We start from the raw sequence: 13,670 nt of genomic DNA, 5'->3' as shown, positions 1-13,670 counted from the left end.
GGGGGGTGCAGGGCAGGGCAATGAGTGAGGGATATTTGATATTTATTGCCGCCTGACGAACGGGTCTTTCCTCCCTCCCCTCCCTCTGGGCTAGATGTGAGGCTGACTACTGCCTGTTCCACTTGTTGACCTCCCCGAGCTCCCCCCATCCCATTTCCTCCCCTCTATCGCGCGTCGCCCTCTCCTTCGTGTGTTGCAGGCGTGCTCAGCGATCTCAGCAGCTTCTTCAGCAACCTGCAGGACAACCTGGAGTCCATGGAGAACATGACGCCCGAGGAGCGGCGCATGGTGCTGGGCGGCGTGGACAGCCCGCACGAGATGCTGCCGCAAGCAGGTGAGTGCGAGTCCGGCGGGGGCGATGAGCGGTCCTTGACGAGCTGGCATGGACGCGACAAGGCGTCGGCCAGCAGGTCAATCTAATTTGATCTGTAATCTAGAGTAGGTGGGGTTGATGGGGAGAAGAGGGGCGCGGCGGGGCGGGAGGGGCGGGGAATGTGAACCTCATCATGCACACCTTGCCCGCGGGGCGCACTCCGTCCACTCAGGCCTGCTGCTGCTGCTGCTGCTGCTGCGCGTGCGTGTGGGTGTATGTGTTTGCCAACTTGCGCGCGCAGTGCGCGTTTGCAGGCAGGCGCGTCCGTTCCAGCCGACGCCGCGCCATGAGTTGCGACGCCACGAACTTCGCGATGGCCCTCATTCCCTACGCGTCAGACCTCCAAAGTAGCGGAGGTGGTGAATTTGCTCGCCTTGTCTGCCGGCTGTTTCTCTCGCCAAAGGCAACGACGCGACGGCACGGAAGGGTGGCTCTGGGAGAACTCTTGCTGGAATCACCTGTAACCTTTTAGTTCCCGCGGGCGAAATTCCGTGAAATGACACCAACATATTCGTTCCTCTGCTTCTGCTCTCTAGATCAGTACTTGCTGGTTCTCATTTCCATTGATGTCCTGTGGGAAGTCCGTTGCGCTAGAGCGTCAGGGACGCGTCGGTGGTTACACGTTGCCTCTTGTATCTGCCCCCTTCCCTTTCTTTTCCACTCCGCCGGCTATGCACCTTTCGTCCTCGTAGCCGGCTCGTAGCTCGTCTCGGGCAGGGACAACCCTTGGGGGTCCGGTCTACAAAGGCGGACGGCGGTCGGCGGAAGGTATGGTCCTGGCCCCGCGTCCCTGTCCCTGCTATCTGGGGTGTACACACGCTTTCGCAATATTTGCTCCTTTGTCATATTGTACGCGGGGGGCTGCGCGGGCTGCGAGGGCTGCGAGGGCTGCGCGGGGGAGGGAGAGCCGCCCCGCCTCGCTCCCCGGGGGGCCCCCGCTTGCCCCCGCTTGTCGTTATTAGTGTGGTGCATGGAGCTAATGCTGTGTTCCGTTGCGCCCGCGGCCTGGACAGCGCTGCTGCCCGCGGTGGGCCCGGCCCAGGGCCCGTGCGCCCCCTGGGGCCCCGCCCCCGCCTACCGCTGCCCCCCGGGCGACCTGGCCCCTCCACTCGCCCGCACCCGGGCGGCGCTGGGGCTGCCCAGCGGGCTGGGCCCCGGCAGAGGCCTCGGTTACGGGCGCGCGGGGGCGGGGGGCCCCCACTGGGGCATCGAGGGGGCGGCGCACTGGGGCTCCGGGCTCCTAGGGCCCCTGGGGCCCCTGGGGTCCCTGGGGGAGAGCCCGCCGAGGACGCGTCGCTTCGGCTCGACCATCCGCTGCATCAGGCGGGTAAGTGTGCAGCTGCAGACTGATTCAGAAGAGCGCTCTCCTCGCTCCGTCTCTCTCGCACCTGTACGGCGCGCCCCATGAGTGGGAGAGAGACGGAGCGAGGAGAGCGCTCTTCTGAATCAGTCTGCAGACGTAGCCGGGACTCGGGGTGGGCCTAGTGGTGCTTGTGCATACCGCACGTGTGTGCTTGACGTGCGTTCCATCGCTGTCGTGTCTGCCCTCGCCTGATTAGGTATCGGTGGCCCCCCCCCCTCTTCAGCCCCGCACATCAAACGGGGCATTCTTCGCTCTCTCCACGCTCTCCGCCCCAGTGCGCAGCTCGTGTAGGGGCTGCGTCGTCCTCGCCCCCACTCTCCCAACAGTAAGGGCGCCGGGTACTACTCCCCCATCCACCCCCGCCACACTCCCCGCTCCCCGGAACATGTCCGCCGCGACGTTGTACGCGACGCACAAACGTCTGCCGCCGCCGCCAGCGCCAGGCCAGCTGCGCGCTGCTGAGCTGATCCCCTCGGAAATTGTTTGGGGAACCCCTCGACACTTGCGTCGACAGGAGTATTCCCTGCACAATGTGCCCTGCGCGCCGCGTGGCCGTGTCACCGGGTGAGGGCGCCTGTGGAGCTGGGGGTAGGCCACCCGCGGGCGGCCCTGTGCGGCGGCCGGCCCAGCCTGGCCCCGTCGGGCGCCTCCGTCCCCCCGGCAGCAGGTGCCTGACACACGGCGCCTCCTCCTGTTGCAGGTCCCGGGCGGCCCATGTCGGCTCCAGCTCTCATGACGTCCCTGCGCAACCAGCGTCCTTCGTCCAGGACGAGGCACTTCGTGGAGACGAGCGAGCCCGCCGCCCTGCGCCGGTCCAACAACCACGACCCGCAGGTGCTGTGGGCGGGGCTGGGCCGCTGAGGCGGGGGAGCCGCCCACCAACACCAACGACGCCATCACGACGCCGACGGTCGTCTCGTTCATAACTTACTTACTACCCTCTCCCTTATCAAACGTTATCCTCTCACATTTTCGCACGTCCCTCATTTGGACCGTACTCCGCTCGTGACTCACCCGCCTTAACTGCGCACCAGCTTATTGTAACACGCGGTATTCTCATCACGGTCGGCCCGCTCCGCCGCAGTCCATTGCCATCTACCGCGACTCAGGGAGGGGCGTGGCGGAGCGGGGCGGGTGTGGTGCGGCCCGCACGGTAAGCCCTAAACTCTTGCGAGCAGTCGAAACGTTCACGTCTCGGACCTGATCAAGGCCGGTGCGGGCCAACCCGCGGGCCGCCTCGCACGCCGCCGAGACGCTCTCCATGCTGAGCACCACCGGGTCGGAGGGTAAAGCGTGGGGTGGGGGAGGGTTTCAATCTCCATGCGCACCTAAACCTCATGCACTTCTGCTCTCGTTGTTCGCCTAAAAGCGAGCCTTTTACATATTCGTATACTTTCTAGGCAGTACCTCACAGGAGTCACTGTGCACAAACGTTTCACAAATGGGGCGAGTTTGAGTATGTAGGATAGACACCCCTTTTTTGATCCTCCCAAGTAAGAAGTAAGGAATTGATTTAAGTCAAGACTGGAGCCAGTGCTAAAATTCAAGCTATATTTTATGCGCATAGAAAATTTGGTGGGCGTCTCATTTAGTGTTTCTCATATCTTTATCGCAGAAAATAGCGCAATTTACAACGAGTGTTTGCCACAATTTCAGTCCAATTTCACTGAACGTTTAGGTTTCCTGTGCGAGTGGAGCCTCAAAGGTGGTGGTGTTTCACCCGGAGCTTTATCATCGTGTACTTAAGTCAGCAAATTGATCCATCCCTGTTTGATACTAGTACATCGCATGGCTTCACTCCACCTCGGACTTGCTCGCAGAGAAATGTGTGAGAGACTCAGTAAAGTTATGCTCTATCCAAAAAGCATAAGCATAACTCTGTTCATTTCACATTTTTCTGGGTGCTCCCTGTCATCATCTATCGTGTGATTTTGTGATTTACTACTCGCCGTTGGACCTGTACTGTGTTTCCGGTCTCCGCTGCAGAGTGCGTGACGTCATATTACATTGTGTCCGCACCTTGAATGTAACATTCCTTCTCAAGACTGTATAATTAAAGAGTTCTTAGCAATAACCTGCCCAATTGTCTTTTCTCCTTCAATGATCTATTCTCCGGGAGACACGCTGATGGATGGCCTGAGCGCGGGGGAGGCGCGGAGGCGCGAGGCTCGTTGGGCCGTGCTCGTTAGGGGCGGGAGCAAGGCTGGGGCAGCCCCCAGGGAGGGGTCGTTGTTACCAGAATAACAGGAACTTTAAGTGACCTCTGATACCAAATCCTTGGCGCGGTGCGGTGCCATCGCTACACCCCAGCTACAGCGGCGAGCTTCCCTCTGGAAAGTATACACTGGACACCCAAGTGTGTGAATGTCGCACACTTGCATGTGTGTGAATTTCCATTCGTACACTGCAGTGGATGTGAATTTTCTTCATCGAAATTCACATGCCTACTGCAAGAGTATGAATGGAAATTCACAGGCCTACTATAAGTGTGGCAAATTCACACGCTTGAGTTCGCGGCATGTATCCGGTCCGGATAAAAGTGACTGTGGGGCCGGCCTGACTCTGACTCATCCACCGTCCTGGAAAGGACATACTCATAGTGGAGTAGAGGCTCAACCACCCTTTGCTCTGCCGGCTTGTCCTTCTTTACCCGTTCAGACGACACCAGCAAAATTCTTATTTCTAAGAAATGAAAATGACACTGCGTGCAGGCGTCTTCTTCCGAGCGTTGCTCGACGTCGACTAGCACACGCTGCCGAGGAAAGTCAGCGACTCCGCTATGATGCCCCCGTTTAAAATGGGCCAAGTTTCTGAAGTGAGGAGCATAGCGACGATTCTAATCCCTTTGCAAATGAGCTGAGATAAAGTTCACGGTAGGCAGATGGCTCCTGGCCCGAGTCTCTCTTTTTTGGGTCCAAATCATCCACAGCCGAGGAAAGTTACGGAGCTTGGAGAGCGACGAACAATTATTCTGCTTTTCCACAAACCGGTAAGTTCTCGGGAGGGAAATGGATCACACCACACTCTGGCATATCGTTACTATCGGGAATCATCCAGAGAGTACGTCTGTCATTCGCCGTTACGAATGAACCGGCCAAGTTTCAGCTGCTGTAAGTTGCAAGCTCTCATAGCGCCTGGTAACTAGACAACGCCCTGCCTGCAATGCATGTGTGTGCTGCGGGTGGCCTATCCCGAGTCTCACAGGCGCTGAGCTCCCGGAGTTTTTCGAAATCTTGGATAAACGGACGTACTTAACTAGACGGTCCCGTCCCCAGGTTCTCGCTCCTCCCCAGACACATCAGAACACATAAGTTATGCCTATGCCTCCAACGTTGTCGAGCGTGTCTTGAGAAAGAGGGTGTCCTTTCGAAAAAGATGGCCAGCCCGCCAAAAACGTTGCCAACAGGTAAACTATCGTAATATTTCTTCTATTAATTGTCTCTCATATATCGCACATTCAGTGACACAAAATTGTAAAAAGATTTTGTTTTAAATTTATGTGACGTATGAATACTCCAAAAGGAATCACCAAAGCACCGATCAGCGACACTTGTCGGAGGTGCACGGTTGGCAGTAAGTACAAAGCCATTCATTTGCAGACCGCAGGCTCCGCAGGACAAACAGTGACGTGTGTCTGTCATCGGGGTGGTTTGTTTACTTTCGTGTGTTATGGGCAACAAAAATGCTTCAAGAAATACTGGATAACTTGAGGATCGCCGTAGAACAGGGTCGAACGGACATCATCCGCAGTGTCCTCGAAGCATGTAAGATCTGCGGCCCTCCAGCCAACCTAATCGTCATAGGTTGAGGTTATGGCTTTCTATATCTTCTGCCCAATTTTGACATTTACGTCGTGTCATAGGGCCCTCGTGGTGCCCATCGGCTATTTAGAGGTAGCGTTTGGGTTTTAGGGGAGGCCTGAGGTCGGCGCTTCCTTTAACGGTGGGCCGCGGCTCGCGTGCAGTGCGGACTGGACAGCGGGCGGGTTGGTCTAGACCGATGTAAACAAAACAATGTTGGAGGAGCTACCGTTTTCTTCAGCAAACTAATGTGAGACGTAGCATGGCTCTGTGTATTTAGAGTTCATCCAGTCCCTGTACCTCTCTTTTTATTTCCCTTTTCCTAGGCAAGCTAAATGTTGCATCCACCCCATACTTTTGTTTTTTTAGAAATGCTTGATACTTATTCTGCTTTCTGTGTTATGTTTATGACCTTTCTCTCACGTTGCCTGACTTTTTGAATTTTCCCCCCATTTGCCAACTAGACTGTAATTTGCCTACAGGTGAGTCTCAGATTTCCCCAGATGAACCTGGAGCTGTAACAAAGGAAAAAATTTTGAATTCTCCATGCTTAGATGAGGGGACGTTCCTGCACTTAGCAACTAAGGTAACTTGTTTTTAAAGCTTTTTAAATTTTCTAATTCTTGCCTCAAATATTTAAAATTTGACTTAATAATTTAATCACATAGCTCAACCATGGTGATGTGGTCCGAACTTTGCTGGCATTTGGTTCTGATCCACGAGTTCAAAACAAACTGGGGCTCAATGCTGTAGATGCAGCTAATCACCATTTACGTGAGATATACATTGAAGAATTATTAAGAGCCACTGCAAGCTCTGAGTAAGTAATTCTGATGACGCAGCGTTACTATTCAGCATAATGATTTTTCTACTCATTTTCTTGAATATTTTTTTTTTGTAGCTGTGAGAGAGTTTGTCAGTTGTTAGCCGCTGGAATTTCTGTAAACTCATGGGATAGTGAAGAAAGTGGAAACACACCTTTGCATTGGGCTGCTTGTTATGGAAATCGTGAAATTGTGTCATGTCTACTAGGTCTGTACTGTACCTATCTAACTATATTTTAATTCACTAAGCTGAGAGTTAGAAATTCTAATGGTGTTAATCTCACTTTGGCCTGAATTTAGACCGAGGGGCGGATGTGAATAGTGTGAATTCACTTGGTGTGACACCCTTACATGATGCTGTAGCTAGAGGTGACATTGATGTAATTGAAGAGCTCATCCAGGCAGGGGCCAATGCTTTTGTTCGAGCTACTAAAGGGTAAGTTGGTTGTTGACAACTCTGCAATTAATGTGGTACAATTAAATATATTATGTGCCAATAATGTTTAATTTTTCTCCAGGAAATTTTCAGGAAAAACAGCTTTTGAGATTGCTAGCCAAAAGCCATCCTTAGAACTAATTATAACAAAACTGGCTCCTTATGAGACGGCATCTTCTCCACCTCAAACGTCAGGGGAGGGAAATCACAGCACCTTAAATACAGAGCAGGTGCCTCACCTGAAAAGGAATTTACCCTCTTGTCACAACACTAGGAAGCTATCATCAAGGTAACAGTGACTCAAGGGAAATACATACTGAAATTGAATCCAAAGCATGTGTTGAATAATTGGCCTCTTTTCGCTTTTTTGTATTACATCTAGCAGTATGAATAGTCCCAAGAAGGACAGATTAAGAAGTGTGTCACTTGAATCTTATGATGTTGTCAACCGGAGTAATGGTTTTGTGTCTAATGGAGGAGAAGGAAATATTCAACATGCTCCTCTTAATCATAGCCAAAGTGCTTGTTACACCCATGAATCTACTTCCCCTAAAAGTTCTAGAAGAAGTTTGTATTCATCACAGGCTTCTCTTGATCTAGCTCCAAGAATTGATCAGGTCAGGTCATGTACATTACTTATAAAGACAGCTTGATTTAAAATAGAAATGTGTTCCTATGACTCACCTTGTTGAATGTCTATTTATATTATCCAGATGGTTGAGAGCTTAGTGCGAACTCACATTAATACACCAGTTGCTCCTTTAGTGACACAAGGTCCATTGCATTTGCTATGGCCTCAGCCGCAACATATTGTTGAGCTAGGAAGTGATGCATTAGATGGAGATCCGGAGGAACCATTCTTGCCTCAGAAGGAACTTCATATATCTGTCGTCCAGGGCAACGTCTCGGTCCATAGGTAATTCTATCAGATATATTTTTGGTTAAAAATAAATTTCCGTTTCTCATTTGATCAATATTTTTACAGAATCTTGGATGTGTGGGATTTGAGCCGAACTGCATTACTAGCATTAGGATACAATGTAAAAATAGGAGATATTCAGCCTGCAGCTGGTATGGAAACTGAGAGCCAGGTTGAATGCACTGTGAATGAGGATTTGTTCAGCCATAGGGATGCATATCAGATCCATATAAGTTCAATTAAAGTAAGTGATTGTATTTGTTTTATGTGTTATAAATTTTCTATATTGTTCAACATTAATGTGAAAATTCTCTTTCCTTACAAAGGTCAAAATAGCTGCTGCCAGTTTGGCTGGCTTACATTATGCACTGTGCACTTTCACTCAACTGCTACGCTTGAGTGTTGCCGCAGCTGAACAAGAAGGAAGGAAACCAACACTCCCTTCAGTTTTAATTCAGGATTATCCTACGCAGAGACACCGAGCTGTTCTCTTAGATGTGTCACCAAATGGAAGAGTTCCCATCCTTGTGGGTTATTTTCACGTGTCTCCAATAATAGTTTTAAGCTAAAATAAATTGAGAATTAAATTTATGCTATGTCTTTCTTTTAGGATTACTTGTTCCACCTAATAGATGTTTGGTCATCGCTTAAAATATCTCATCTTCATTTGTATACTAGGCTACTTCCAAGTCATGAGTGGCAGTTATGCTATTCAAAGAGGTAAAGTGTTGTTTTTAGTACTGGTTTTGACCAACTAATTTTCAAATTTGTGGTAAATATGTAGGTAGATATTTTTTGGGGGTGATAAATTAATTGACATTTCCTTTTTACTCATTCAGTGAAATGGTGACTATAGATAGATATTGCCAAGACCGATTCATAAGCTTAGTACCAGTTCTAGATGTTGAGCCACATGTGAACTGCCAACACTTAACAAAAATGTGGCCTGCTTTCCAAGAAATAATTGCAAGTTTTCCAAATATAAGGTATGCTGACTTGGGTGCCTGCTAACATTAATAATAATTGCACATGTACAATTTAATCAGGTAACGTTTGATTTGATGACAGGTACGTTCATGTTGGACCAAGACTAAGCAGCCTTCTCTTAGCACGAGATGACGATTCTTCTACACATCGCTGCCCAAATGATAGTACAGAAGCAGGAAATCGGAGTAGCTCTGTCTCAGTAGAAAATGAAGACCTTGATAGGTTTGTGACTCAAATGCTTATGTCATGTCTTTGGTGAATTTCTAACTGCTATTTACATTACTGAATCTCATTTGTGTTAATAAGATCTCGTGGTGCGGAGAGTGATCAAATAAGCCTTGCTTTGGAAAATGATAATGGGTTGTATGGAGTTCCCAGTTTTATGAGAGAACTTTGGCATCGGCTGGATCTCCCACCCAACATCACCTTGATGTTGTGTGCTAATGGTCTGCACAGCAGATTTTATAATATTCCTCCAAATGTTGTCCTCGTAGAATATGGCTTCCAGGTTTGTTTTGAGCAACTTTGGTTCTTGTCTGCTTTTAATATAGGACTCTTTTAAAAAATCTTTTTCTGTTATTAAGGCTGACTACGACTTTGTGCAATGGACTCAAGACTTTCGCAGCCAAGGTAACATGACTTGTCTCTGTCCTGGAACTGCGAGTTGGAATAGGTGAGAAACTTTTCAAACACATTTTGTTTTTTGTGATAGCTGTGACTCACTTTGATTATGCTTTACAGCTTGGCAGGGTGCCCTGAGGCTTCCATTTGTAACATCTACCGTGCTGTACAAGCTGCACAAAAGCAAGGGTCTCTTGGAGTTGTCATTGCTCATTGGTCTGGATCTTTTCATCTGACACCCCATCCCTTCAGTTTGCCTGGTTTTGTTGTTGGCGCTGGGCTTGCTTGGAATGCCTCAACACATTGGGTTTGTTACTTGCAGGGAATTATGCAATATCTATCTATCCAACTTCTGGTTTATAATATCTTATTTTGATTCATTGCTCATTTGTTCAGGATTACTTACATACCTCTCTACCAGCTTTGTTGGATACCCATGTGTTCTTGGATAGTGCTGGTATTCTTGGAGGTGTTATCTTGGAACTAGGATATGCTGAGACTCTTGTCCTAAGAGTTAGTCGCGGACAGGATCGAAATGATCCAAGGGACCTCCCTCCCCAAGATGGTTCTGCTCTTTACAAACTTCTGACTGACCCCGACAGTGTCAATCTTGAAAGGACACCTGTTGATTTGTTTGCTGTAAGTTTATTTCCTTTAACAAATTTCTCATTTAGTCAATCAATTTTACTGTTTGTGTTTTGTGTTTTTAGAGAGTATCAAAACATATCAAAAGATGTCAGACCAGTTTATTTGCTGCTAAGCCACAATGCCGGTTTTCTGAGATGGTTGTTCAAGAATTGCAGCTGGCTGCAGACTTGCTTTTGACATCCTGTCGTATTGGCCGATCACTTGTGTCTGTTGGAACTAATCCAAACTCAAATATGGGACTATCTGTGATTAACCTAGGAATATCTAATCTCCCTCCAACATTCCGTACTGACATCGCTAACAAGTAAGCAAAAGTGTCACAAAATTCGTTAGAAATTCCAGTAAACATTCAATTTATTATAACTTAAAATCCATTTATCTCCTTCTTCAGATTACTTGCTCACATTGAACAATACAAAGGAACTTGGTTACAACGTCATCTTCCCGCTGGTCTACAAAGTTCTCTCCTGATTCTTACATCTGTTTTAAGAAGATTTGTGCCAGATGAATCCTGCTCATCAGTTTGCAGTGATACCGGTAGGTGTATATTGCTCTTTCTGTACAGATTTTGTTCAATGGTAATAATCTTGATTTTCAATTAAATTTTACCCTTCAGCTCCTTTTCCAACAAGTGGAGAGCGCTTTTGATAACTAGTATGACAAGTAAGTTATGGAGACGTGAGGTGTTTCCTTTAGAAGATTGAACTAGGACTGTGTAAAAAAAATAAAAAATTAAGGGGAAAAAATATGTGAATTCCGTATGACTATTCTTATTTTATAGCTGCAGAGCAGGAGGATATAATTTTAGAAAAAATAGTTGGTCAACCAGCACTAAGCCTAGGATGATATAGTATCATCCTAGACGAAGCTGTTCTTGTTGTTTGTTGTAAGGATATCATTTAAGATTGTTGAAAGCTTCATGTTTGTCCTTGACTAACCAGATGTTATCTATAACTTTTCCATCCTAAAAGCAAAGGGGTCAAAAATTAGTGAGTGTTGAAACAAAATACAACCTAGCATCCTCTAGCATCTTGTGTCAATAAGCTAGTGATTTAAAGTGATAAAAACAAACCTGGTCATCTGACACTTGTTCCACATAGAGATGGGTATCATTCCATGCCTTGACTTTAGTATACCCGTAGTCACTGTTTCGGAATGCTGACCACTCTGGCTTATTTGGAATGAACGGATCAGTACGCTCACTGCAACCCTGTAATCATGTATTATTTTAAAACAGTTTGTTTTTAGTTACGTTAGATCTCAGTTGATTATTTTGGTTTAACATTTTGTTTAATGTTAGAAAAAATGTGATTTTTATATAGGTCAAATTATTTATCAAAACATGTACCCCTTATGAATGTTAATTTTTGATGGACCAAAACAAACTTGTTTTGAATCTTGCTACACTCGTTAGTTTTTGGAATCATAGTGTTGTTTGCTAAATCAATATTTTACTCCAATAGTACCAATGTATTTTGGTACTGCATACTTTTATTGTATTATGTGCAGTGCATTTTAGTGCCTAACTAATGAAATGTAGGTACTAGTTGGTAATTTGTTTTTCACAATATAGCCCAGCTGTTTGAAGTATTCCATCCAAAAGTCTTTGTTTAAGATGTTTTGTCTCATGAATTTGTTATTACTTAAAGTCATTAAGCTGATCTCATCAAAATTATAGCACTGTTTTTTTAATTAATATACTCCCTTAACTAGTTTTATGTTATAGTTATAGCATTTCAAGTTTTTACCCACAGAGTATTGAGAAAGGAATTTAGATTTGTCCACCATATACGTACTGCAGATCCAGTAATTATGTGTACGGTTGCTCTTGGGTTTTGGTATGGCTGATTGACACTACCATTCAATACTTTGTAGTCATAAACTGGCCACAACCGTTCGTAAGAATGCTCATGAGCCCATATACTCAGATCAACACCATATCGATAGAACATTTCTTCAAGACCAAACCTGTAAACCAGAATTGAATTCCCTTCATCTAGTCCATCTTGGCAACTGTTTTCAAAGTTTACAGAAATGATTGAAACTTACCATTTTAAAACTGGGATTCCACTTCGTACAAATGTTGAATGTTGTCTACAATCATCAAAATCATAGTTGCTACAATACATAGGTCGATGACCATAGGTTATGATCCATGGGTGCTTTTTTCTATTTTCTGGTTCACTTGCTTTCTTCAAAGATATAAGTTCAAAAATTTATTTATTATTCATTTAAACTTTGGATGAAGAACTGATTGAATGTTGCTCTCTTTCATTATTACTTACCTTCAAGTCTTCTTCAAGCCAATAGTATTGCTTTACCAACTGCTTCATTCCATAATTGAAGTTGTAATATACTTCAGTAGACAATGCAACAAAATGAACTGGCCCCATGTCGAAGCTGTACCACAACCCCTCTGATTCTCCAGGCATACTGAATCTTGCTCTATAGTTACTGAAGTTGCTGGAATGATATTTTGAAAATGTGCATATACTTGGAACCACACTATCACAACATGAACAAAAATTTGGTGAATGTTAAGATAAAAAGTACACACTAAGTTTGCTCATGGTTGCCTGGACATGTCATGTATGGAACATATGCTGCCACAGTTTCAATTTGCCTCATGAACTCATCACCAACTCTTGCATTATCCTTAAAAAAATTTTGAAGATTAATTAGTGTATGAGTGTCAAATTTACAAATTAGAAAATAACAAACTCACCGAGTCCATGTCATATGCAAAATCACCAACATGAATTATGGCGTCATAGACACTTCTTTGAACTTCTTCTTGGAGTCTTGCTAACGATTGGGCATTTTCATTACCCATGTCACCATATATGGCAAGGTGAGGACTCCACTTTGATTCATCAGGTGGTGTTAAAAACCAAAACACCCCTGACCAACCAAGATCACTTCCACAATGATAAACTTGAGGATAGAAAGTCAATATTAAAAATGGAAATGCAAGTACATAAAAAACAGTAAGTGCTGCAAAATAAATGATACTTTTCAGAAGACTCACCATATTTGGAGCTGGAAGTTAAATTGCTAAGCAGCACCCTGTGAATATACATTACTCTCCTTTCAGAGCCTCCATCAATAAATTTTGTGGTATTTCCATGAGCTTTCAGGGCAATGTGCTCAATACCGTATTCTACAGAAGATTTACAATCACTGTATGTTGTCCAAGTGACAACAATATCATAGACATTTTCTATTAAGTCAAAATAAAGTGCACTTTTAGAATGCTTGCTTCAAATGCCAGAGATAGGTGGTAGAATAATGAGTAAACCACCAACTTACCGCCATAAGATAAATGAATCTGCTCGGGTTGAAAATAATCAGTGGCAGAACATGGTGACAATAGAGAATACACAATGAACAAAGGCAGCAACATCTTCAGATCCTGAAAATAAATTAGGTGCCGCACGGCGGTAAGTGTGTTGTGTGTCATGTAACACTTCCATGCTAATACTAAAAGCTTGAAAGAATATATAATTTACCGTGTTGAGTTTCATCATTATGCTGGGAACAACTATGTGATTTTGATGTCCTCCATCGATTTCATCTTGCCTTTGCTGTGACACAAGCAGACACTCACTAATAGATAAGCGCTAGGAAAAACAGTTTGTTTGTGTTTTTGTTAAGCCAAGCAGACGATTCTCTGGCAGATGCTGTCAGGCAGAGCCGGAA

The 13,670-nt window shown here is 45.9% G+C and overlaps 3 protein-coding genes across 6 annotated transcripts in view; 2 read left to right on the top strand and 1 right to left on the bottom strand.

Moving 5' to 3' along the window:
* The window catches only part of LOC113213874 (uncharacterized), a 9,489-nt gene extending 5,679 nt beyond the window's left edge, over positions 1-3,810 (top strand). For both annotated transcript variants that reach the window (XM_052267747.1, XM_052267746.1), the window contains exons 3-4: positions 200-334; positions 2,437-3,810. In XM_052267747.1, the coding sequence (XP_052123707.1) occupies positions 200-334; positions 2,437-2,597 (296 nt within the window). In that variant the 3' untranslated portion in view covers positions 2,598-3,810. The remainder of the gene's footprint in view (positions 1-199; positions 335-2,436) is intronic.
* Positions 3,811-5,325: 1,515 nt separating this feature from the next.
* LOC113213876 (uncharacterized) lies at positions 5,326-11,689 on the top strand. 3 transcript variants are annotated; one of them, XM_026433089.2, is made up of 20 exons: positions 5,326-5,500; positions 6,019-6,122; positions 6,205-6,356; positions 6,438-6,568; positions 6,661-6,796; positions 6,879-7,085; positions 7,179-7,413; positions 7,510-7,712; positions 7,782-7,959; positions 8,042-8,242; positions 8,326-8,435; positions 8,555-8,701; positions 8,784-8,924; positions 9,009-9,210; positions 9,287-9,375; positions 9,444-9,630; positions 9,720-9,962; positions 10,034-10,275; positions 10,363-10,508; positions 10,588-11,689. In XM_026433089.2, exons 1-20 carry the CDS (start codon positions 5,419-5,421, stop codon positions 10,617-10,619), a joined length of 3,168 nt encoding a protein of 1,055 aa, XP_026288874.1. In that variant the 5' UTR covers positions 5,326-5,418; the 3' UTR covers positions 10,620-11,689. The 3 variants fall into 3 exon arrangements, with proteins under 3 accessions (XP_026288874.1, XP_026288873.1, XP_026288872.1); XM_026433088.2 differs by having other exon boundaries at positions 5,327-5,500; positions 7,182-7,413; positions 10,363-11,689; XM_026433087.2 differs by having other exon boundaries at positions 5,327-5,500; positions 10,363-11,689.
* LOC113213878 (acid phosphatase type 7) lies at positions 10,720-13,640 on the bottom strand. Its single transcript, XM_026433092.2, has 10 exons — positions 13,481-13,640; positions 13,281-13,383; positions 13,000-13,191; positions 12,697-12,905; positions 12,529-12,626; positions 12,257-12,434; positions 12,021-12,163; positions 11,768-11,939; positions 11,044-11,181; positions 10,720-10,935 (listed from the first exon to the last, which is right to left on the bottom strand). The coding sequence occupies exons 1-10, from the start codon at positions 13,496-13,498 to the stop codon at positions 10,867-10,869; spliced, it is 1,320 nt and encodes a 439-aa protein (XP_026288877.1). The 5' UTR covers positions 13,499-13,640; the 3' UTR covers positions 10,720-10,866.
* Between the last annotated feature and the right edge of the window lie 30 nt (positions 13,641-13,670).

This window comes from Frankliniella occidentalis, unplaced genomic scaffold (genome assembly GCF_000697945.3).
Source record: "Frankliniella occidentalis isolate FOCC.00 unplaced genomic scaffold, Focc_3.1 Scaffold58, whole genome shotgun sequence".
Lineage (NCBI taxonomy): Eukaryota > Metazoa > Arthropoda > Insecta > Thysanoptera > Thripidae > Frankliniella > Frankliniella occidentalis.
This window is presented reverse-complemented; position numbering and strand designations above follow the sequence as displayed.

Coding starts and splice junctions, on each gene's coding strand:
- LOC113213876 (XM_026433087.2), top strand. CDS start 5,419: ATGCTTCAAGAAATACTGGATAACTTGAGGATCGCCGTAGAACAGGGT. Junction 6,123..6,204: donor TCCTGCACTTAGCAACTAAG/GTAACTTGTTTT, acceptor TTAATCACATAG/CTCAACCATGGTGATGTGGT. Junction 6,569..6,660: donor AATTGTGTCATGTCTACTAG/GTCTGTACTGTA, acceptor GCCTGAATTTAG/ACCGAGGGGCGGATGTGAAT.
- LOC113213878 (XM_026433092.2), bottom strand. Junction 13,192..13,280: donor GATTCATTTATCTTATGGCG/GTAAGTTGGTGG, acceptor TTGACTTAATAG/AAAATGTCTATGATATTGTT. Junction 12,164..12,256: donor GGCTTGAAGAAGACTTGAAG/GTAAGTAATAAT, acceptor ATATCTTTGAAG/AAAGCAAGTGAACCAGAAAA.